The sequence below is a fragment of the Marmota flaviventris genome, chromosome 1 (genome assembly GCF_047511675.1).
Source record: "Marmota flaviventris isolate mMarFla1 chromosome 1, mMarFla1.hap1, whole genome shotgun sequence".
NCBI lineage: Eukaryota > Metazoa > Chordata > Mammalia > Rodentia > Sciuridae > Marmota > Marmota flaviventris.
The window spans coordinates 205,512,995-205,537,124 of NC_092498.1; the positions used below are offsets into that span (position 1 = coordinate 205,512,995).

Genomic DNA, 24,130 nt, shown 5'->3' on the forward strand with positions numbered 1-24,130 from the left:
CAGGCCAGGAAGTTGAGGGGAAGAGCGGAATTAAAGAGGAAAAGCACTGACTACATTGGGCTGTTGCTAAGGAAGCTAATGTGGCCTCAGAGCCCTCAGTCTCCCCCACGCTGTCTCCGAGCCCAGCTGCCTCCCAAGGCCTAACACTGTTCCCTCTGCCTGGAACAGCCCCCAGGTACCTGCAACCGGACTGTTCCTCCTCCTTCACACCTCATTTCCGATCTTCTCCCTCCCTAGGGCCCTCCCCACCTTGTCCCTGGTGGTTACCTCCTCTGAAGGTCACCTATCTCCCTGTCACCTCCTGCAAGGGTTCTTTCCCACCCAAGCTGAAATTACCCCACCCACACCGAGGGTCCTTCTCATTTCCTGGTTCCATCTCTTTGTTAGCGGTGAAGCTCAGAAGTCATCGCTTTCTCCTCTCTGCCTTTCTATTTAACTCCTCATTTCCATTGACAAAGGGATTAGACCTTCCAGAGCAGGAAGTATCTGTTAGGGCTGCGACCTGGTACCCACAGCATCCCCTAGCGCAGGGTAAGTGCCCTGCCGACGACGTGCAGATTTCCTCCAAAAACAGCCAGAAAAGTACAGCTTGAGTTTCTGGCCAAGTCCTCGGAGACAGGGCTGGACCTTGGACTTGGATCTCTGGCTTCTCATTCCAAAGGCCTTGACTCCGCCCCCATTCACCAGGACTCTGGGCGAGGACTGGCTCCCCCCTGCACCCTTCCAACATCCAGGGCAGAATTCTCTGGACTGCCCCGGGGCTTTATTTGCGAGCTTAGGCTTGAGATCACATGCTCAGAAGCTATTTTGGTGTTTGGCAGCTTCAGGTAGAATTCAGAAAATCTGAGAGCCAGCCTGGGCCGGTTGTGAAAGCTACAGCCAAGCCCATGGGAGCAGAGAGCTGACCAAAACACCGCCCAAGTTTGTTGTTTTTAAATATTATGTGGATTTTTAACCTTTATTTTATTTATGTATTTTTATGTGGTGCTGACGATGGAACTCAGTGCCTCACATGTGCTAGGCAAGCGCTCTGCCACTGAGCCACATCCCCAGCCCCCAAGTCACGTTTTATAATTCAGATATTTATAGGCAGTCTTCTCTATCCACAGTTTCTACAGCCACAGATTCAACTAACCCCTTATGAAAACTATTTGGAAAAAAAACAGTATCCGGCACCTACGGACCCTTTTCCTTCTCATTCCCTAAACAATATGGTACAACTATTCACCTAGCATTCATATGGCATTAAGTATTACAAATCATCAAGAAATTATTTAAAATTTATGGGAGAGTATGTGTTTGGTGCAATCCCAGCTATTGGGAGACTGAAGCAGGAGGATCACAAGTTCAAGGTCAGCCTCAGTAACAGTGAGATCTGGTCTCTAAATAAATAAATAAATAAAAACAATGAATAAATAAAAGGGCTGGGGTGTAGTTCAGCGCTATAGTGCCCCTGGGTTCAACCCCCCAGTACTGCAAACAAAAAACTAATAAAATGAAATTTATGGGAGGGTGGGCATAGGTTCTGCACAAATATAATGCTCTTTTATATGAGGGACTTGAGCATCCAGATTTTGGTATCTGCAGAGGGTCCCGGAGCCTGTTCCCTGCATATATCAGGAATGACTGTAAGAAATGCCTGGTGCAGAGTCTCTTGCTAGGAATCAGGGACAGGCAGAGAGGGAGCCCACGACAGTTTTCCATTTCCCCTGCTGCACTGACAGAAGGGTGACAGGAAGCAAAAACCATCAGAGTGATGGGGAGAAATGGAGTCACACACTACTGTCCCATGTGACCGCTGATAAAGAGGAACATTCAAGAACTGACCATGCACAGGCTCAGAGCTAAGCACTGACAAAATTTCTCTCTCTCTCGCTCTCTTTTTTTTTTTTTTGTACCAGGGATTAAACCCAGGCACTCTTTTTTTTTTTTTAATATTTATTTTTTAGGTGTAGATGGACACAACACAATGCCTTTATTTTTATGTGGTGCTGAGGATCGAACCCGGGTCCCGCCTGTGCTCGGGGAGTGCTCCACAGCTGAGCCACAATCCTAGCCCCTAAACCTGGGGACTCTTAACTACTGAGCCACATCCATAGCCCTTTTTATTTTATTTTTATTCTTTTTTATTTAGAGACAGGGTCTTGCTGAGTTGCTTAGGACCTCACTAAGTTGCTGGGGCTGGCTCCTGCCTCGGCCTCCCTAGCCGCTGGGACTACAGGCCTGCACCATGGGCCTGGCTGGGAGGGACTATTTTTAACCCATGCTGCAAAGTGAGCCAACTGAAACCCAGAGTAGTGAAGTCCCAGGTCCCACACGGGTGGGGCTGGGATTTGCAGCAGAAGTGAACAGACACATCCTTAGGGGAAGAGAGTCCTCCCCAAAGTCATTCCTTACTGGAGCTTCCAGGATGAAAGTTCAAGGGCAATCTGCAACAGACCGCCTGAGCAGGTGGAGGTGGAAGGGGGGGGGGGGATTGGGGTGTGGCCCCTGGGTAGGATGCTTGCCCAACATGCAGGAGACCCCAGGTTCCATCTCCAACATCACAACAAACAACAAAACTCCCACCTCACTGAAAAGTCAAGTGCAATAAAGCAGGCAGCTGCTGCGGAACAGCTTGGCAGTTCCTTAGGAAGTTAAATACAGAGTTAATTTAGGACCAAGTAATTCCACTCTTAGATATAGAACCAGAGCAACTGAAGACACATGTTCAGGATGTTCACGACAGCACCATTCACAATGGCTAAAAGGTTGAGTGAAACAAATTCCTAGCAATGAGGAAGTAAACTGTGGCATAATTTATACTATAGAATATTACTCAGCCCTAAAAAAGAGAGTGTAATATGGACACATGCCACATTGTGGGTGAACCTTGAAAACACCCTGAGTGCCAGGTACAGGGACACACACTATAATCCCAGCAGCTCCAGAGGCTGAGGCAGGAGGATGGCGAGTTCAAAGCCAGCCTCAGCAACAACAAGGTGCTAAGCAACTCTTTAAGACTCTGTCTCTAAATAAAATACAAAACAGATAAAACAGGCTCAGGGAGATGGAAACAGGCTGGGGATGGGCTCAGTCATAAAGCACCACTGCATTCAGTCCCTGGTTAAAAAAAAAAAAAGAGTTCAAGTCCAGTCTGAGCCTCTCTGAATGAATAAATAAAAAACAAAAATTTTAAAAGCCAAGTGTGTAATGAAAAATGTAAAAGAAAGAAAGCACTTTCAATGTGTTCGTAAATGCATAAACTATCTCAGAAAGGAAACATGGGAAATTAACAATCCCATGGGTCCCTCCCCAGGATGGGGTGGGGTGGGTGAGTACCCCAGTGGATGGAGTACCCCAATGTCTTTTGCATCCTGTACACACGTTAACTACTCAGAAATAAGTATATACATCTTCCTTTTTCTTAAAAAAAAATAGAGTTTTTTTAATTGTTGATAAATATTATAACATAAAATTTACCATCTGAACCATTTGCTAATCTCTAGTTCAGCAGCATTAAGAATAGTCATATTGCCAGGTGGGGGAGGCTGAAGCAGAAGATCTCTCAAGTTCAAAGCTGGCCTCAGCAACTTAGAGGCCCAAAGCAACTCAGCAAGACCCTGTCTTTAAAATATTTTTTTTATTTTTTAAAAGGGCTGAGGATGTGGCTCAGTGATTAAGCTCAATCCCCATATAAAAAAGAAATAAATTGGGTCACCAGCTAGTCAGCTTTCTGTTAACTGTAACAAATAGCTGAGATAATTCACTTATAAAGAGAAAGGTATATTTTGGCTCACGGCGAGAGATTTCGGCCCAGATTGGTTATCACCATGGCTTGGACCTGTGCTGAGGCCACAGCACATCATGGCAGGAGTTAGTGGCCAATCAGGATGCCCGACTTCATGGTTGAGATGCGAAAGAGAGAGGAAGACGAAGTAACTAAGGACCCCCTGTCCCACACACCCCAGTAACGGGAAGACCTCCTACTAGGTCCCACATTTTAAAGGAGCCACCACAAAGCTAGAAACTAAATCTTTTTTAAAAAAAAAGTTTAATAAATTTATTTTTAGTTGTAGTTGGACACAGTGCCTTTATTTTATTTATTTATTGTTATGTGGGGCTGAGGTTCCAACCCAGGGCCTCACATGTGCTAGGCAAGCGCTCTACCGCTGAGCCCCAGCCCCAGCCCCGGGGAAACTAAATCTTGAATGCATGGGCTCTGGGGGACATTCCAGGACCAAACTGGCATACAAGAGCAGATGAGGATTGCTGGGCACGGTGGCGCATGTGATCTCAGCAACTCAGGAGGCTGAGGCAGAAGTATTACAAGTTTGAGACCAGACTCAGCAACTTATGGAGACCATGTCTCGAAATCCCTGGGTTCAATCCCCAGTACCCCACCCCGCAAAACAAGAAAAGAAAAAGGAAAGAAAGGATGAGGGTTTATGAAGCATCAGGTATAGCTAGATCCAGGGTTAAATAAGGGATGACTTTATAGTGGGGAAACGGCCAGGTTGTGTACATGAACCACATGGCTCCAGACTGCAATCCTAGAACACTCCAGCGAAGCCCCCAGATGGGCCAGGCCTGGGTCGTGTGTCCATGACGACGGTGGAGGGGAAACTACTGAACAGTCCCCTGTTAGAGGCCCATATAAACTCTCATACTCCGCTCCTGCAAGTCAGAGCCTGGAGGTCTTAAAATGGCAATTGCAACGCAGCAGAAAGCAAATAATGCTGGAAGTCAGGGCCAGGTGCTGAAGTTCAAAGTATAAGAGATGGATGGCTAGATTTTGGAGGGCGGGCAGTTAGGGAAGAGATCATGAGGCAGGTATGCACTGGTGAGGGGCTTTTTTGTTTGTTTGTTTCTTTTCTTTTCTTTCTTTCTTTCTTTCTTTTTTTTTTTTTTTTGTATTGGGGAGTGAACCCAGTAGGATACTTTATCTTTCAGCTACATTCCTAGTTCTTTTTATTCTTTTATTTTGAGACAGGGTCTTCTTGCTAAATTGCTGAGACTGGCCTCAAATTTGCAATCCTCCTGACTCAGTCTCCCAAGTGGCTGGGATTACAGGTATGCACCACAGCACCCAACTTAGTGTAGGTTGTTTTTTTCCCTTATTTTAAAAATTGGTGTGTTATAGTTGTACATAATGGTGGGATTTCTTTTTACACATTTGTACATGTACACAATAAAATTTGGCCAATATTGCCACATGTGGTGGTGCACACCTGTAATCCCAGCAGCTCTGGAGGCTGAGGCAGGAGGATCATGAGTTCAAAGCCAGTCTCAGCAAAGGTGAGGTGCTAAGTAACTCAGTTGAGACACTGGTCTCTAAATAAAATGTAAAATAGGGCTGGGGATGTAACTCAGTGGTTAATGCCCCTGAGTTCAATCCCCAGTATCTCCCCACAAACACACACACAAAACCCCAACTTAGCACAGGGGATGTGGCTCAGGGGTAGAGCACTTGCCTAGCATGCATAAAATCCTGGGTTCTACCACTAGCACCAGAGGAGGATAAAAAACTTCTTGGGCTCACCTTAGTGGAAGGTTACAGCTCATGACTTCAGGTATAGCTGGATCCAGGAACTCACCTGTGCCCTTCTTTCCACTGAGTAACTCCAGTGTCATTCATATATATATATATATATATATATATATATATATATATATATATATATATATATCTTTTTTTTCTTTTTCTGAAGAAAGTTTCACCCAGAATATTGATCTTGATGGCACTGAATTTTCATTATCTTATTTTATGCCTTTCAGCTTTCAGGATTATTATTCTTGTGCAGAGTTTTTATTTGTTTTTAGGTCCTGGGGATGGAACCCAGGGGACTTCACACATGGGAGGCTCCACCCCCAGGCTCCCAGGGCAGAGTTTAATTGGTCTTCATAAATCTTCTTTTAACCAATCAGGATGGCTAAGGGGAGGGCGAACTCTCAGGGGCCCACCTATGGTTGAAAGAGCTCACAAAAACTGCAGTAACCGAGGTCTGCCACATGGTGTCGCCCAAGCTGGGGTTTTAAGACTGAATCACGGTTCGCCTGTTGGGGGAAAGGAAGACTTAGAAAAGTCTAGAAAAAGTCATAAAATGGTGACCCAGCATTCAATTTTCTTCCGACTTACATGGCCATATTGATGCTGGGACATCGCATGGACCCAGTTTCTCTTGTTTACATCCCTCGGGCTTTGCCTTTGGCAAACGAGGCTTGGCCAGGCGCCAGGATCCCTCTAACCCAGTTGGCATCCCACCCGCGTCCTCCCGTCTCAGACCTCACCAGCGTGTCTGGGCCACCCAGAGCTGGCCCTGGGCAAAGCTCATCACGAACGTTGGCATCACCTTCAATGCCTGGAATTCACACAGCCCTCCTCTTAGGGGAAGCCCCGGCTCCCCACAGGCCTCCCAGGAAGGGAGATGGGGATGAGGACTTCATCTCCCACGTTCCTGAGCCGCGTCCCCTCAGCCCTCAGTGTCCACACGGGGCTGCCTGTTGTTAGGGACCCTGGGTTTTCTTGGACACTGGAGCAGGGCCAGCCCCCAGGGTCAGGGATTCAGATGCCTCGGGAGCAGCCCTGAGCAATGATGCGAGGAACTTGAAGACTAAATGTATTAGTCCCCCTTCCCCTGGGGCGGAACCACCATAAGGCTCAGGGTCCCTGAGGTCCCCCGTGGGACTGACCCCCATTGCCACCACACCATCTGCTCCTTGACATCTCATGTAGGGCTCCTTCCTGCTTTGTCCTTTGTCCTGCTCAGCTCCAAAGGGGCTGCCTGGGATCACCTGCTAAATGAACCACATGCCCTTGAGTCTTTTTTTTTTTTTTTTTAATTTTGTTTTTTAGTTGTAAACGGACACAATACCTTTATTAATTTAACACTTTTTACACCTTTATTTTATTTATCCATTTTTATGTGTGCGTAGGATCCAACCCAGGGCCCCACACGCGCTAGGCAAGCGCTCTACCACCGAGCTACACCCCAGCCCTGCCCTTGAGTCTTTACCTCAGCATTGGCTTCTGGGGGTGGGGGAAACCCCAACTTAAGACATAGGCTTCATGGTCAGGTGCTCCAAAACTGGACCTCCAGTCTTGTCATCTTCTGATTTCAGAAATTCTGTTTACTTCACGAAGTCATTGCCTGAATTCTGCCAACATCTTCCCCCCAAATTCCCTTTGGTGCCAGTTGCTTGAGGAAGTTGACTCCACACTCTTGATCCAGCCAGGGTCACCCCCGAGGTCCTCCTTCTGCCCCTGAGTGGACTTGACATTCTCCAACCCTGTGTTTTCGCTTTTCCTGCCATTTACCATTGCTGGGATTTTTTTGTGGGTTTTGATAGAAAATTTGTCTCAAACTGGCCTAAGCAAAGAAGAACATTTCATGACTCAAAGAATAGCGAAGATCAGGTAGACTGGCTTCAGGCATGGCGGAATTCCTGTTTTTTTTCTCCTTCCGTCTGGATGTTGTCTTCATTCTGCAAACTGCAGGGAGGCCCGCTGTTGGTCCAGGAATTCTCGGGGCTCTCTGCTTTCTCTTTTGATCCATCAGCCAAGTAACCCTGCTCGTAGGAGGAACACGTCTGAGCTTCAAAGCTCTGTCCTAGCAGAGTTCCTTCTCCCCTTAAAAAGAGGGAAGATTTTAGTGCCCCAAGCCTTCTGGTGGAAGGCAACTAGGTATGTGGATTCCTGTTCTAGTCTTCCCAGATCTCAGAGGCCTAGTACAGGGCCATCTTTCATTAAGAAGTCAAGTATCAGGCGGGGCGCAGTGACGCAACCCTGTAATCTCAGCAGCTTGGGAGGCTGAGGCAGGAGGACCTCAGGTTCAAAGCCAGCCTCAGCAATGGCGAGGCCTTAAACAACTCAGTGAGACCCTGTCTCTAAATAAAATACAAAATAGGGCTGGGGATGTGGCTCAGTGGTCAAGTGCCTGAGTTGAATTCCCAGTACCCCCTCAAAAAAAAAAAAAAAAAAAAAAAGTCTCCAATCTGCCTCAGAGACAAAGGTTTCTTTCAACTGGAAGCTACTGGTCCTGGGTGTGTAAAGAAAATGATCTGCAGCCAGTCCTGAGGCTCAGAAGGCTAGGACAGGGACCCCTAGTGCACATTTACAGGCCTGAAGATCAAAGCATTAGGCCAAGGATGGATCTTTCCATGGGCACCCAAGTGAGTTTCTCCTAGGAAGTTAGGTACCCCCAAGGGTGTCAACTTCAATCCCATCTGCAGGTTCCGCCTCCATGGATTAACCAAACACAGGTCAAAAATATTTGAGGGGCTGAGGTTGTGGCTCAGTGATAGAGTGCTTGCCTACCATGTGTGAGGCACTGGGTTCGATCAGCACCACATACAAGTAAAATAAAGGTATTGTGTTCATCTACAACTAAAATAATAACCAAAAATTTGAGAAAAAAATTTAAGATGTACAGGCTCCCTCCAATTATTCCTTCCACAACACAATATAAAAGCTATTTACATAGCATTTACATTGTGTTGGGCCAATAGAGATGATTAAGAGTCTACAGGAGGATGTGTGTAGGTTCTGTGTAAATACAACACCATTTTACATAAAGGATTTGAGCATCCTGGATTTTGGTATCTCCACGGGGTCCTGGAACCAATTTTGTGGATGCCAAGAGACACCCGTACATTTGTGCTCACCTTGAAGAAATTAACTATTAAAAAAAAAAAAAGCTACACAGCTAATACTTGGGTTGAGTGATATATCCAAATCCTGATGTTCTGGTACTTGTGAATATGATCTTAATTAAAATGGGGTCTTTGCAGTGAAACAAGGACCTAGAGATGAGATTGCTCTGGATTTAGGGTGGGTTTAATGAGACAAAGGAGTGTCCTTAAAAGAAAAGGAGAGGAGAAACAGAGAAGACGGAGGTGTGAAGAGGCAGTGATCAGAGTGACGCATCTACAAGCTGAGGAACAAGGATCGCTGACAATCACCAGAAAAGCCAGGAGGGAGAGGCAAGGGACAGATAGTCGTTCAGAGCCTCAGGGAGGAGTCAACCCTGTTGACACTTTGCATTATTCTGGCCTCCCAAATAGAATACTGCGTTCTCCCCTCTCCCCCGCCCCGCATCTGCCTGTTTTGTTACTAGGGAATGAACCTGGGGACGCTTTCCCACTGAGCTACATCCCCAGCCCTTTTTATTTTGAGACAGGGTCTCACTACATGGCCCAGCCTGGCGGGCGGCTTGGGACCCTCCCAAGTGGGTGGGATTATAGGCGAGAGGCACTGCGTCAGGCTCAAGATCTGTTCGCAGGCTCCCGGTTTCGGGCACAGCGGCCCCCCCCCACACACACCGCGGCTTTGCTTTCCCTGGTTTCAGTTACCCACGATCAACTGCAGTTCAAATCTACTAAATGGAAAAAGAAACTATTTAAAAATCATTTAAAATATATGAAGTGGAAAATTCCAGAAATAAACAACTCGTAAGATTTAAATTGTGCGTCATTCTGAGCAGCGTGATGCGATCTTGCGGTCCCCTCCGTCCGGTCCCATTAGGCACCTGGGTTGTAGCTGGACGGGCACTGTACGCCAGGGCCTGTTTTCTTTTTTTTTTTTTTAATATTTATTTTTTAGTTTTCAGCAGACACAACATCTTTGTATGTGGTGCTGAGGATCGAACCCGGGCCCCACGCATGCCAGGCGAGCGCGCTACCGCTTGAGCCACATCCCCAGCCCCCAGGGCCTGTTTTCGAAGGACCCTTATTTTACTTAATAATAACAAGGGTAATAGCAATAACGAGAATCGAAACACTAGGATCCCCAAGGGTGACATTAAGGACCTCCCAATAACCGCAGAGGCTCAATTTCTCCCTCTCTGTAGCAACCCTGGAGGCATTAACGGGCTTTGCCCACAGCGAGGAGCCCAGGAGACCAGCGGCGGGTTTCATTTGCGCATGCGTTCTTACCCACAAGGCATCCTGAGCTGGCATGCGCTACTTTGCCCCCTTTTGCATCACTCGCCGGGGCACTTTACGACCTTTTCCCTTAGTTCTCTGGCGGGAACACGGCCTGCCACGCCCACCATGCCCAGAAGGCCCCGCCCCTCTAGGCAAGGATTGGCTGTCTGTTCCTCAAGCCCGGTGCTGACTGGCTCGCGTCTCTGCCACTCCTTTTTAGCTTGGTGGCGCGCGGCGGGGCGGCTACCGGGAGGAGCGTGAGCGGCTGTGGCAGCGGCGGAAGTGGCCGGCGAGCCCGGTCCCCGCCGACAACATGGTGAGGGCAGGTCGACGGTGGGTTCTCCTGGAGGTGGGGGACGCGACCATCCGGGATCCTCGGGGCGGGCTCTAGGGGCCGGGATAAATGTGCAGTGCAAGTCTTGTGTCCCGCCTGTGGCAGGCGGGGAAACTGAGGCCCGAGGCATCAGGGGCCTCCCCAGGGTACCCAGTTCGTCGCTATTCAGGAGTTTGGGGTTGGACGGACACATATTCACAATACAGCAGCCGGCAGCGGTCGTCCTAATTTGTCGGTGGGGTGACAGGACCCGCCAAAGGGCACCGCGAGTGAAGGGGAATGAAGTTTGGAGGGACACCGAGCAAAGTGGCCCAGGCTAATCCCATAGGTTACAGAAAGCTAGTGTGTCGAGAAGTAAGGATCAAGTGAAGCCCGTTTGGGGAGCTAGAGAGCTTGGGAAGTGTTCAGAATGTTGGCAGCACACACTTAGATGCCTCTGGCTTAAAACAGGCACAGGGAGGGGAATCTTTTCTCCCTGGGCCACACAGCATTTCATTCCAGGGAAAGGAGGGGTTCCTGTCCCCAGCCCTGCTGCAGAGGATTGAACCCAGGGCCTCAGTAGATGAGAGCTGTACCGCTAGGCTACTTCTCCAACCCTTTTTCAATTTTATTTTGATTCAAGGTCTTGTTAAATTATCCAGACTGGCCTCGAACTTGTGATCTTCTTCCTTGGACTCCCCAGAACCCGGGATTACAGACATGTGCAGCATGCCCAGTAAAGGCGCATTTTAAGCCAGAGGGGGACAAAGGGAATCCTCCCCATTCACAGAAAGAAAAATTAAGGCCTGAGAATTCTGGATGAGAAGGTTCTGGTGACTCTGGTGTACAGATATAGACACAGGAATTCAGAGCTGTAAGTTTCTTGGCCTATCAGCATCCATCATTTAGTGAGAGAAATCAAGGATGTTGGTGGGGAAGTGACTTCCAGTCACTCCATGAGATGGTGAGGGATTCTGGAATAGCAGAAGAGATCCCCAAGGGGTGGCTGCACATTTCTCAAACTAAGGTTTAATGAAGGCTTCTAAATGCTGCTGGCCAATGCAGGAATTCACAGAGAGCCCCTCTCCCTGCTGCATACCATCCAGCGGGTGGAGTTGGCACTGTAGGATAGGCACCGGAAAGACCCATCTCTGTTCAGCTCCTTGACAGCAGATCTTCATTTTTATCCCCAACACATTAGCAGAGTCTAGAAAGTACTTACACAAGGTACAGACTCGAGACTCTCATTCAGCCTCGTTCCGCCTCCTGAACATCCAGAGTCCTCAAGTCTCGACTTTCTAGGAGTTTCCTGGAGGAGAGCCAAGAGTAGACAGGCAAAACACCGTCACACATTCCCAGTCCCTTGTGGTCAGATTGGAGCCAGAAGGAGCAGCCTGGGGTTGGCGATCTTGAAAGGCTTCCTGAATGAGAGGCATTGGGTTAGTCCTCAATCCATCCCAACCTGGGGATTAGACCTCTGGAGTTCTAAGAAAGTCTAAAAAAAGGAATCCTCTTACCTGAAACAACTTTTCTAGCCTAAGATTTAGATTTCTGTCACCTGGGTAGAAGACTCCCATCTCACTTGGCACTTTCCTGCTTTTTAAATTTTTCTGTGGTTCTGGGGATGGCAGCCATGGCCTCGCCCATACTCTTGCCTGTGTTCTGACACTGAGCTGCACCCCTTCCTCTGTCTTTTAAGTTCACCAGGATCCACCCCTTCCTCTGATCTCTGTCTGCAGCGTGGTTTGGGAATGAGGACATAGAATAAGGCAAGATGCTGTCACTGCTCCAGGCCATTGCAATCTTGCAGAGCCTCGACCTAACAGTCACGTGGCTCCCTGTCCCTGTGCCACCTCTGTCCATCAGAGCCACCCTTGCCTTACCTGTGGGGTGGGGCAAGCATTCTGCTCTGCGTGCCTCCCTGGGTGGCAGCGCACTTCCCTCCTGTATTTATTCAGCAAATATTTACTGAGTCTCTTCTCCCTGGTCCCTGGCCCCGTGTGTGCTTGGCACTAGACAAAGCCCACACCCACTGAGTGTTCCAGTCTAGCCGGGGAGGCAGGTAATATATAAACAAGATAATTAGAGGCTGACGGCAGCCTGTGATGGAAACCAACAGCTGCACAGCAGAGGGTGGCCATTAGGGCTTGGCCAGAGAAGGTGACGTTTTAGCAACCGCCAGCCACTGGAAGGGCACCCTGGGTGGAGGCAACAGCAGGGTGAAGGTTGGCCAGTTTGGCTGTGGCCTCAGACTGGCTTGGCTTACTAGGGGTGGGCTGTCAGGCTGTTTCTGTCCCATCTGTGTCTCAGATGTTTTGTTTTTCTTTCCTTCCGTGCTGGGGTTGAAACCAAGGGCCAGGTGTGTGCTAGACACCTGGTCTACCTCAGGGCCCCATCTGCATGTCCACTCTTGGATACGTTATGAATAGGGACCTGCCAGTCACAGCTGAGGAAACCATGGGTCCTCCTGGGCTGTGCTCCTGGTAGTTGGCACACGTGAAGTCCTGAGGATTGTCCCCAACAAGGAAAGCGTATGTACACTGTAGTATGACATCTGCTCACCTGCTGGCAGCAGGCATCTGTCCCTGCTGGGCTTTCCCAGGGACATGCTTTGCATTCCTGGGCAGGTCCCTCCCGTGACGAGTGCTGGCATCTAAAATGAATGACTGCCAAGCCCATTTTTCTTCTTGGCATCAAGGGCCAGCCTGTTCCCTACCCCCTTCCCAGTGATCTGGAAGAAGCGCCCATGCATTTCCTCCCCCTGGGTCCAGGTGCCCATTGTGGACGTAAGAAAGCAAGCAGGCCAGTGTGAGGCTCCTGAGTGTACCTACCGCCGGGGCAGTGTTGCCGGGCTACATCCCAAAGGCAAAGGCAGGAGCCCTCCGGAGCCCAGCCCGCCCACCAGGGCCCAGCAGCCACTCCTTCAGTGCTTGGCCTCTTCCTCCTTATCTTGCCTTTCCAGGAAGCCAGCACAGGAAGTGGGCTTGGGCCTGGCTTCCTGCTGGCTTGGGACCTCCTCCAGGCAGCTCTTCTCAGGAAGGGCCTGTGGGATGTAGGATTCCCTCCCCCAAGGCCTTCAAGGCCCAGGGAAGAGCAGCCACCTTGCGGCTGGGCCAGGACTCCCCTGCAAAGGCTTCTGGGGATTGGGCTGACTGGGATTCCAGAGTCACGGGGGTGGGGGGGGGCACTGAAGCCCTGTCTTCTGTGAGGTGTTTTCTCAGCCCTGGGGCCCTCAGAGCCAGAACCTTCATCCTGGCCACACTGGGATGGACTCTGGACCCAGGCACTGCCACCTGAGTCACCCTTCTTTCTGGAAGCCCAGAGGCAGTCCCCAGGGAGTGAGTCATTCTTTGTGTTTCCAAAATGAAAAGAGCTGATTTTTTCCCCCCAGTTATAAAAATACTACCAAGGGCTGGAGGCGGAGTTCAGTGGTAGAGCCTAGTGCTTGAGATCCTGGGGCCCTGGGTTCAGCCCCAACACCAGGAAAAACAAAAACACCAAACTACCAGGCCAGGTACTGGGGCATGTGCCTGTGGTGCCAGCTGCCTGTGCAGCTGAGGCAGGATTGCTTGAGCCCAGCCTGGGAACATAGCGAGACCCCATCTCAAAACAAAAATATTACATATTTGTCATGAAAGAGGAATTCAGTAGTAATAGAAAAAGGAAAAATCGAGTTATCTGTGTGTGTGTAAAGATTCCATCTGTTTGTTGTCTGCCATTGCCTGCAAAAAGAAGCAGGCTTTTTCTGGAATATTCTTCTGCCTTCCTTTGGTGAATATCTTTGAACCCCCAGCTCAGATGTGTCTACTTCAGGTTGGGGTTGACCCCTCAATAGGGCCTGGCAGAGTCAGTTGTGGGCCAATGGGGCGTGGGCTTAGGCCAACCTGGGGCAGACAGGGTCAGGTTGGGCCTGTATCTTCCCAGCTGCCTGCCATTCAGCAAGTTCCTTGGCCTCTGCACTGAAGCATCCCTGCCTCCATCCTGTCCGGTTGTCTCGGGCAGGGGAAATGGTCCTGGGCTGGGGTGGTGGTGGCTGCAGCCCCAGATATAAGCGTGGTGTCTCAGTACACCCAGGCGGCGGGTTCCAGGCCTCTCCTGGACACCCAGACCCACGTGGGTGCTCGGGTAACCTCGTGGACTAGGATCCCCATGGCACCCGTGCACGCCCCCAGTGGACGATCAGCCCTCCCTAGAGTCAGGAGACCCCGCGCGGCTGCCATGCTGTGTGCAGAGTTGGTTCGCTGTGTTGTTTGAGGAGTAATAACAACAAAATCCATGTCTCCAGTACAGACACAATTTTATTTTCTTCAAATATTTTCCATCTGCATTTGGTTGGGTACCCCTGATGCAGAGGCCAGTCACAGGCGCAGAGGCATCTTGGACACCGTGTGGTCGAGTAGAAAATGCAGGCGACACAGGGACCCGTGTTGTGATGCTGTCTGTAAACCCGAAGGCAGGGCCCTGCTCTGCACTGGGTGTGGGTAAATGTAGCAAGAGTTGTGAAGAAATGACCAGAACGGTCAGCACCAAGGCCAGGAGGCAGCTGCCTCTGTGAGGGGAGGGCATGAGACTCCTGGTCCATGAGATGGGTGTGTGTGGTGGGGTGGGCTGAGGGAGGAGAGGCGCTGTCGTTTGGGGTGGTCCAGGTTCGCTCCTGCACTCCCAAGGGGCATTGGGGGTGCTGGTCAGACAAGTCACGTGACTTTGTTTGCCTTGCAGCTTCCCTTATCGCTGCTGAAGACAGCTCAGAACCACCCCATGGTGAGTAGGTGCTGGGCTAAGGTGGCCTGTTCAGAGGGGACATGTTGAGGGTGGAGACAGGCCCCTCTGGATGGGGGATTTCCTGCTTGTCTGAACACCAAGGCTCGTTCTCTCTTCCCTCCCAACTATGTTCACACCCAAGATGTTTCTGCTCCTTAGGAAGGTGGCACATGCTGCCATGCGCAGTGGCAGCTTGTGATCCCCGTCCCTTGAGCAGCCAGGGCAAGAGAATTTGGTTAAAGGTCAGCCTGGGCAACTTAGCGAGATCCTCTCTCAAAATAATAAAAATGGCCTGGGCGCAGCTCAGTAGTGGAGCACCACTGGGTTCAGCCCCCGCAGACGTAAGGGAATCAGGGGACGGACTTTGCTCCTGAAACTACTTTTGTCTTCAATAATACACGTGGCCGCTGTCCACATCAGTGAGCTGTTTCTCTTTTATATTTTTTTCTTCAAGTGTAACCAACACGCCACACAGCGGAGCCGGCTCCACTGTGTGTTCCTCAGGCCTGGCCTCGGCACGTACCCTGGTGTCTGCCTTGAAACATACAATGCAGTGGCGTTAGCACACGCACAGCTTGGGAAGAACATTCGTGGCCCCCAGAAGAGACCCTGTCCCCATTAGCAGTCACTCCATTTCCCTTCCCCAGCCTAGTACAGCTACTGATCTGCTTTCTGTTCCGGGTGCACAAGTTCTGGACATTCCATATGAACATGGGATGGAGAACATGTGGCCTTTCGTGTCTGGCCTCCTTCATGGACATTGTGTTCTTGAGGTTCACCCTGTGATAGTGTCAGTGCTCCATTGTGGCCAGATGACATTCCGTTGTAGGCAGACCACATTGTGTTCACACATTTATCTGTTAATGGGCTTTCTAACGATGTCCACTCTTGCGCTGTTGCAAATAGTAAATAGTGTCATTGCAAATACACATCTTTATTCATATTGTTTCTCTTGGGCAGAGATCATAGTTGATTTTTTTTTTTTTTTTTTTTGGTGGTGCTGGGGCTGGAACCCAGGGTCTTGTGCATCTTGTGCGTGTTAGGTACCTGCTAGCCACTGAGCAGTGCCCCCCACTGTGATTCTTTTTTTTTTTTTTTCTTTCAGTCTCAGCCTTTCCCCAGCAGTAGCATATTTAGAATGATGTGCTACTTACCTTTGTCCTCAAACCACATCAAAAAAGGCAATTATTGTTGCTGTGAGGAACAGCATTTCCAGGCCACCAAAGTCCACATAGTCAGGCGCGGTGACGCACACCTATAATCCCAGCAGCTCTGGAGGCTGAGGCAGGAGGATTGTGAGTTCAAAGCCAGCCTCAGCAAAAGCAAGGTGCTAAGCAACTCAGTGAGACCGTCTCTAAATAAAATACAAAATAGGGCTGGGGATGTGGCTCAGTGGTTGAGTGCCCTGAGTTCAATCCCTGGTACCCAAAAAAGAAATAAAAATTTTAAAAATCAGTGGTTAAGTGCATCTTGGCTTTAATCCCTATTTTTAAATTTTGTTTTTAAGTTTTAAAATATTTTTATTAAATATTTATTCAATATGAAGTTTTTTTTTAATATTTATTTTTTAGGTGTAGATGGACACAACACAATGCCTTTATTTTTATGAGGTGCTGAGGATTGAACCCGGGTCCCGACCGTGCTAGGCGAGCGCTCTACCGCTGAGCCATAATCCTAGCCCCCCAATATGAAGTTTTATTTATTTAATTTGATTTATTTGTGGTGCTGGGACTTGAGCCCAGGGCCTCAGGTCTGATAAGCATGTGCCCTGCCACTGACCTGTGCTCCTAACCCTAACCTGTGCTCCTAACTCCTGGATTTGAACCCCAGGACCACAAATGGGGTGGGTGGTAGGCAAGTGCATGCCACTGAATTCTATCCCCAGCCTTTTTTATTTTTAATTTCAAGACAGGGTCTCATTAAGTTGCTGAGGCTGGCCTTGAATGTGCCACCCTCCTGCATCAGCCTCTCAAATTGCTGGGATTGCAGTTTGATTGCAGGCATTCGCTGCTGCACTGGGCTTAAAAGATTTTTTTTTTAATGAATATATGAATATACAACCAGTGTCACTCCACATTGTGGACAACCACAAGAAGGGGAGGTTAGACTTCAAGTTTGCCTGATACGTCAGAACACACTCCACTGTCGTGTATATCTAAAAAGAACAAATAAAGGCTTTTTTTTTAAAAAAGGCCATTTGGAGCCGGGTGTGTGGCACACACCTGTTATCCCAGCGGCTCAGGAGGCTGAGGCAGGAGGATGGTGAGTTCAAAGCCAGCCTCAGTAAAAGCGAGGTGCTGAGCAGCTCAGTGAGACCCTGTCTCTAAATAAAATACAAAATAGGGCTCAGGATGGGACTCAGGGGTCGAATGCCCAAGTTCAATTGTCTATACCCCACCCCCGAAAAAAAGGCCATCTAGAAAGAAAAAGTAAGTTTTAATCAAATAAAAGTCACTGTCCCCTGGGGCTGGAGATGTGGCTCAAGCGGAATCGCGCTCGCCTGGCATGCACGGGGCACTGGGTTCGATCCTCAGCACCACATAAAAATAAAAAATAAATATGTTGTGTCCACTGAAAACTAAAAAATAAATATTAAAAAAAAAAGTCACTGTCCTCATAGAAGGTCTGACGTCATCTCCACGGTGTGCAGAGCAAGCCGAGCTTGTCCTCAGGAAGGACCACTCTAGGGTCTGGTGCTGCAGCCCTGCCCTGCGGGGGTCCCAACAAGGCCCTGGCGGTGGTTGCCAGTGGGACTGGGGCCAATGACCATCGTCCATTTCCCTTCTAGTTGGTGGAGCTCAAGAATGGGGAGACGTACAATGGGCATCTGGTGAGCTGTGACAACTGGATGAACATCAACCTGCGGGAGGTGATCTGCACGTCCAGGGTGAGGGCCCGGCCATCCCTGGAAGCGGTGGGGGAGGTGGCAGGGAGGGCGGAGGCCGTGCACCAATCGAGCGGTTTGGCAAGGGCCACCTTCGAGCCGGCAGCACTGTCGTGGGGTGGGGACTGGGTGGGCGCAGCATCCGGAGTGCACGCTGCCACCCAGCATTCTCACTTCCCAGTGGGCGGGAGCCCTGAGTGGGCCTTGTGGAAGGGTGACAGGAACCTTCAGCTACTGCTGAGGGCGGGGAGGAGTGGTGGGACAGCGTCTGGCCAGGTCTCGAGTCCCTGAAGCACCTGGGCCTTACACCTGTGGTACAGGAAAGCTGCCCTGTCGGGTGCTGACCACCCAGGTCATTCTGCCCACCTGCGTCGGCCACTATGTCTGTGGGGGCCACCCTTGGCCTAGAAGGACTTAGGCCTGGGGGCACTTACGGCACATGCATGGCTGTGTGGCAGGGGCAGCTACCTCCATGGGAGGACTGACCCTCCCTGTCCACCTCTGCTGCCTTCAGCTATGGATGCTGTCTGGACTCTGAGGGGCCACGTGTCAGGAAATGTCCAAGCCACTGCGGGGGGGCAGCACCAAGGCCGAATGGCCCCGAGCCTCTGGCCAGTCCCTGAACCAGGAAGTGCCTCACTGGGAGCAGCGCTTGGCGAGTTTGGGCTGGGAGACTGCTCCCCAGGGAAACCAGGCCTCCACCACTCTTGACATGACCCAGATGGCACTGACAAGAAGGACGGGTGGGGACAGCTGCTCCTTCCCATCAACCTGTGCTGATCTCTGTCCTCCCCATAGTTTGGGGGAGGAAGTGGTGGAGGGGAGAACAAGAGTGTTACCCAGGACTCACCTTGACAGAAGACAGTAGAATGTAAGAAGGGGGCCATTTGCCAGGTGTGGTGGCGCATGCCTGTCATCCCCGAGACTCAGGAGGCTGAGGCAGGAGGATCCTGAGTTCAAAGCCAGTCTCAGCGACTTAGCGAGGCCGTAGGCAACTTAGTGAGACCCAGTCTCTAAATAAAATGTAAAAAGGGCTGGGGGTGTGGCTTTGTGGTTAAGCGCCCCTGGGTTCCATCCCTAATACCAAAAAAAACAGAAGGGGGCCATCTCTCATCTGGATGGGCAGGCGCAGGGTGGCCCCTCTGTCGTAGACAGGCTTCTTGTGTCAGCACTGGGTGGGGGCCCTGGGTGGGGGTTCTGTGGTGGGCTGCTAGTAGTGCCTCCTGGTTTTCATGCCATGCTCTTCAGCGGGTCTTGATGTGTCCACTTGGTTGTGACAGACAGTGCCATGTGAATGGCCACACTGTGTGTCTGTGTCGTTCTGTGTGTAGCTGGCAGCTCTTGTCTACCTTCAGGCCTTGGAATCACCGTGTGTCAAAGGGCGAGAGCCCCTAGTGTGCTATTGACGCCTCCAGGTTCTGTGCCCTTAGCTCAGGCTGGATAATCCCCGGGGTTGGTCAGGCCTCTGCAACCTGCTCAGAGGGCCGCTGGGCTTCCCCTGAGCAGCCCTGCCCCAGCACCCGCAGTGGGCAGGAGGTCGGCGAGACTGCAGGCCCCGCCCACCTCGGTGGCAGGCACACAATGTGGAGACCCTCGGAGCTGGAAACCTGGGGAGGTGGGAGGCTGTGGGCTCCCTTCTGTTAACCAGGCCCTGTGCCCAGGTCCCCAACTCTCCATCCACACAAGGACAGGACTCAGGCTGAGGGAGCCGAGCACCGCAGGCAGCCTGCACCCTGAGCTTCCTCGGAAGGCCTGTGTGTCTGGGTGGGCGTGGCCTCCTACCCCCTCTTCTTTCTTTTCCCCAGAAACACCTACTCATTTGTTTTGGAAAGCAGATACACATTCAGGGAAGATGTGAGCTCTTGTCAGGGAAAAGACGTCTTTGGGGGTAAAGTAAGAAAGGGAGAACATGGGTTCAAGGGAGAACATGGGTCATGGGGGTCAGGAGGAGCCCGCTACCCCCCCAGGAGAGTGAATGTCCAGAGACCTTGGGAGGTTCCTGTGCTCCTGGGAAGACATGGTGCCCTTGCAGCCCATCTGTCCCTGCCAGGTCCCTCCACTGGCTGGACCAGACAGACCTAAGCACCAAGGAGTGTGGGTGACAGGAAACCCAGGGTTTGGGACGATGGGGACTGCTGAGGGCTAGGGCTATCTGGAGAGGAAAGGCAGGGACAGCACGTGGGAAGCCCTGGGAGCAACCTGGGTATGTGCTCCCTGTGGAAGGAGTGGCAAGGGCTGGGGGGCGGGCAGCCAGCAAGGCTGGCCCCAGACCTCTGCAGCTATGCTGGGGACCTGGACCTCTTCTGTGGTTCCGGGGTGAGGCGCCAGCAGGAAGCTGCTGTGGTCTGCTGTCTGGAGGTGAAGGGAGGGAGGCGGCCACCTGGTTTGCATCTGTCCACAGGCGGGGCTGGGAAATGGGGCCGAACTCATCTGATAGAAGCAGCCCCAGGGCAGGGGGAGGGGGACAGGGAAGGGCAGGCCAGTGCTTGCTGGGTGTGTCCTGCTGTGGGAGGCAGTTCGCTGCTGGGTCCTCAGGGTTGATGTTGAGGGTTTAGGCCTCATTTTGCTCCCCATCCTCAGTTGGCTTCTCTGAAAACTGGCATCACTTGGGCTGGGGATGTGGCTCAAGCGGTAGCGCGCTCGCCTGGCATGTGTGCGGCCTGGGTTCGATCCTCAGCACCACATACAAACAAAGATGTTGTGTCCGCCGAAAACTAAAAAATAAATATTTAAAAAAAAATTCCTTCTCTCTCTCCTTCCCCCCACCTCTCTCTCTCTCTCTTTAAAAAAAAACAACAAAAAAAAAACTGGCATCACCGAAAGCTGTCCTCACCCACCCTCTTCACGAACCGTACAGGGTCACTGTGGTACTGCCCTTTGTCTCTGTGCCCAGCTCAGCCCTGCTGAGATCAGTCTTGGGTGAATGAAGGAGTGGGGGCCTATAGAGAGGGTCCCACGTGGAAGTTGGGGCTGGGGCAGCATTTGGTGTCGGGGAACCCCTCACCCCTCTGGGCTTTGGGCTGCAGATAAAAAGCTTCAGCTCAGATTGGCAGAGCCTTGGCTTAGACTGGGGAGGGCGCCGTCCCAGCCTGGGGGAAGCCCATCCCACCAGCCAGGCCCAGGACTGGAGAGGCTGTCTTCCTGCAGCCTCGGGTCCCTCCTCAGTATGGAGCTGGGAGTCGGGAGAGAGCCCTCCTGGAGGCTGGACCCCTCCCACAGCTTCCACGGGGGACCAGAGCTCCCTGAGGTGGGAACAGATGACGTCCCGGCCAGCTGAGCCCCCATGGGACCGCCCCCCCCAGCGGGTCTGAGACCCCTACCAGGACTGGGCCTGCAGAGGTGAGTGACCCCAACCTCTTCCTCACACAGGATGGGGACAAGTTCTGGCGGATGCCCGAGTGCTACATTCGAGGCAGCACCATCAAGTACCTGCGCATCCCCGACGAGATCATCGACATGGTCAAGGAGGAGGTGGTGGCCAAGGGCCGGGGCCGCGGTGGCTTGCAGCAGCAGAAGCAGCAGAAAGGCCGCGGCATGGGGGGCGCTGGGCGAGGTAGGCTCCCTGCCCCCCTCAGTGCCAGGGCCTCCCCACTGTGTGGGGACAAGCACATGGTGTCTGTCCTGCCCGGTGTTGACATTCTTGACTGGTGTCATCACGGGGAGCTGCGTCAGGACAGAGTGGCTGCCAGGGCTCCGCCAGGGCTCATCTGTGCAGCAGCTGACGGTGCGAGTGTCGCCACTGACCCTGTCACCTGCCAGGGCCTTCTCCTGGCAGTGGTCCTTGGCACCGCCTGTCAGGGAACAGCTGTGGTGGGGCGCCCCTGCTCGAGGTCCAGCCCTGTGGCTGCCCAGGTCACAGCTGGGGGCGTTAGGAATCAGCCCTGTCCGCCGTCTGGGTCCTGCCATCTCCACGTGGCAGATCCACTGGGCGTGACAGGTCGCCTCCCTGAGCTTCAGTTTCCCCTCTGGAGAGTCTGGTGGTGACCACCTCTGGCTGCTGGCAGGACCCTGGCTCAGGCCTGGCACGGAACCCTGACTACTGTGCAGGAAGCCAAGCCGTGCCCTTTTGGGTGGATGCTGGCCTCGCCGCTTCCCCTGCCTGAGATTGTGAGTCTGGCATAAAGTTCAGTTTGTTCCACAGGCAGCTCAGGCCCCACGGACCCTGTCCCTCCCACCCCATCCCAGCCTTGTGCTCGTGAGGCACCTGGGTTGTGTCCACCACTGTAGGACACCTGTATGCCTGGCGGGGCTCCCGGCAAAGCAGGGTTCACTGGGAGTGCAAGTAGCTCACTGGGGGACCGCAGCTGGAAAGGGCACTGGAGCCAGCCCTGAGCCAAGGCTCATGAGATAGTCAGGAGCAGCTGGGAGAAGGGGCAGGAGGGCGAGGGGAGCAGGGACCCTGGAGTCCCGGCCCAGCAGAGTTGGTTCTGCTGCTGAGATGTGAGGTCGAGCAGCTTGTGCTGGCGTTGTCCTCTGTCCCCACAGTGCCCCGGGCCCATCACTGGCGAGAGTCTGGACTCCCGAGTCTCAGCAAAGCCGGGATGACCCCGTCTTCACAGGTGGAGGGTTCCAGAGGAGGTGGGGATTCTTGTCTCCAGACCACAGTTCGGGGCCTCCAGCCCAGCAGGCTCTGCAGAGGGGCCCGACAGTGGCACTGCACGTGGCTCAGGTGCTCAGTGAATGGCACTTGTTGGTGACAGCCTTCCTGGGGTTCCGAGCTCTGGCTGGGCTGCTCGAGTGTGTGTGCCCTGCATAGCTGGCTGCACTGGGACACGTGGGGGGCCTGAAGCAGTGCCTGGCACCCCTGGGGCAATATCAGCCCTTGTCACAAGGAGAACATTCTCAGGCACCCACCCTCGTTTGCGCGGCAGGTGCTCTGCCTGGGTAGAGGACCTTGGGGGCAGGATTGCCGTCCCCACTTCATAGCTGCAGCTGAGGCTCAGGGGTCCCGTGACATGACCAGAGGCCAAGGCCCTGGGATCCAGCCACAGCCCCTCTTTCTGTCCCACAGGTGTGTTTGGTGGCCGGGGCCGAGGCGGGATCCCTGGCACGGGCCGAGGCCAACCTGAAAAGAAGCCGGGCAGGCAGGCGGGCAAGCAGTGAGCGCCTCCCCACCAAGCCGCGGGCAGCGGTGTGGCTGTCAAGCTCCCGGGCCCGGAGAGGAGGGAAGAGCCAGGCACGGGGACAATGCGCGTTGTATTGCGGGATCCTCTTTAGGTGAAGTCCCCCCATGGGTTTTTTGTTTGTCTTTTAAACCAACGTTGTCGTTGTACGGTTGGGAATGTCGCTGATGTTCTTGGTCCTGGGAGAAGCCCCCTCGGAGGGGAAGGTGCGGCAAGGGCCCTGGAGGCTCAGCCTCCCGCCTCCAGCCCCTCGAGCCCAAGAAAGGCGAGTTTTTGTCTGCAGCCCCTAGTCGTCTTGAACGTAGCCCCCAGGTCGCCTTTCCAAACAGCAGGGACAAAGGACGGATGCCACAGAGCCTGTTCCCCTTTGCTTCCTTTCTCTTTGTGTTATAAAAATAAAAACAAAGACAAGTTCAGTACCAGTGCGACCCCTCATTGCCTTGAGCCACCAGGTAACCTAGTGTGTTGTGTCCACTGTCCCCGGACTCTGGAAATCAGCCCCCGTGAGGGCACTTTCCTTCCAGGGCTGTGGCCCATGTCACCAAGGGGAAGCCTCTCCACAGGACAGGGGCTCCTGTCTCTCCCGTCCTAGGAGAGGCGGCTGGGGCTCGTCCCCCCAGCTTGTGGAGGTGGAGTGCCCTCGGCAGCGGCCAGGCATGGCACCTCTGTGGCCTGGATTCCCCCTGTGCCCGGCTCCTCAGCACCTTCACCCTGGGGTTCACCAAGAGACAAGCTGCGCCGCGGCCACGGCAGGAACTCAACACGATCCCAAGACTTGCCCCGTGTGTGGCGTCCACCTGAGACATGGAGTCAGCACTTTGGAAAAATGCTTCCAGTAGCGTCGTCTGCCCGAGTTTTCCTTCTGTAAGCAGAGGCAGGAGCCGCAGGGCCAGACACCCAGACACGGTCAGCTGTCCCTGCAGGTGCTTTCTGCCCAGCTCCGTGTTGAAGCTGCTCTGAGGGGCCTTGAAGCCAAAGGGGTGCTGCCCTGGGTCCAGTCCTTCTGGGACCTTTTGGGTCCTGTGTCTCACAGGTCTCTGCCTTTAGGATTCTTCTAGCCTGGTGCCCAGGACACTGGCTGTGGCCCTCTTGGGACCTGGTGCTGTGGGAATCCTTTTGTGGTGACAGAGCAGCACTTTGTGAGGG

The 24,130-nt window shown here is 52.4% G+C and overlaps 1 protein-coding gene and 2 long non-coding RNA genes across 10 annotated transcripts; 1 reads left to right on the forward strand and 2 right to left on the reverse strand.

Moving 5' to 3' along the window:
• Positions 1–5,706: 5,706 nt before the first annotated feature.
• LOC114090069 (uncharacterized) lies at positions 5,707–13,485 on the reverse strand. Of its 2 annotated transcripts, XR_003582298.2 has the most exons (4): positions 13,048–13,467; positions 11,439–11,637; positions 6,690–6,777; positions 5,707–6,036 (listed from the first exon to the last, which is right to left on the reverse strand). It is a non-coding gene; the product is annotated as an uncharacterized lncRNA (long non-coding RNA). The 2 variants fall into 2 exon arrangements; XR_011704182.1 differs by lacking the exons at positions 5,707–6,036; positions 6,690–6,777 and having other exon boundaries at positions 10,821–11,637; positions 13,048–13,485.
• Positions 10,110–23,400, forward strand: Lsm4 (LSM4 homolog, U6 small nuclear RNA and mRNA degradation associated). 6 transcript variants are annotated; one of them, XM_027932109.2, is made up of 5 exons: positions 10,110–10,219; positions 14,936–14,977; positions 17,766–17,864; positions 21,231–21,414; positions 22,873–23,400. In XM_027932109.2, the coding sequence occupies exons 1-5, from the start codon at positions 10,217–10,219 to the stop codon at positions 22,962–22,964; spliced, it is 420 nt and encodes a 139-aa protein (XP_027787910.1). In that variant the 5' UTR covers positions 10,110–10,216; the 3' UTR covers positions 22,965–23,400. The 6 variants fall into 6 exon arrangements, with proteins under 6 accessions (XP_027787910.1, XP_071457168.1, XP_071457196.1 ...); XM_071601067.1 differs by having other exon boundaries at positions 10,134–10,252; XM_071601095.1 differs by having other exon boundaries at positions 10,141–10,236.
• Positions 14,497–19,816, reverse strand: LOC139701631 (uncharacterized). Of its 2 annotated transcripts, none has more exons than XR_011704184.1 (2): positions 18,712–19,816; positions 14,497–16,331 (listed from the first exon to the last, which is right to left on the reverse strand). It is a non-coding gene; the product is annotated as an uncharacterized lncRNA (long non-coding RNA). The 2 variants fall into 2 exon arrangements; XR_011704183.1 differs by having other exon boundaries at positions 14,497–16,395.
• Positions 23,401–24,130: the final 730 nt, after the last annotated feature.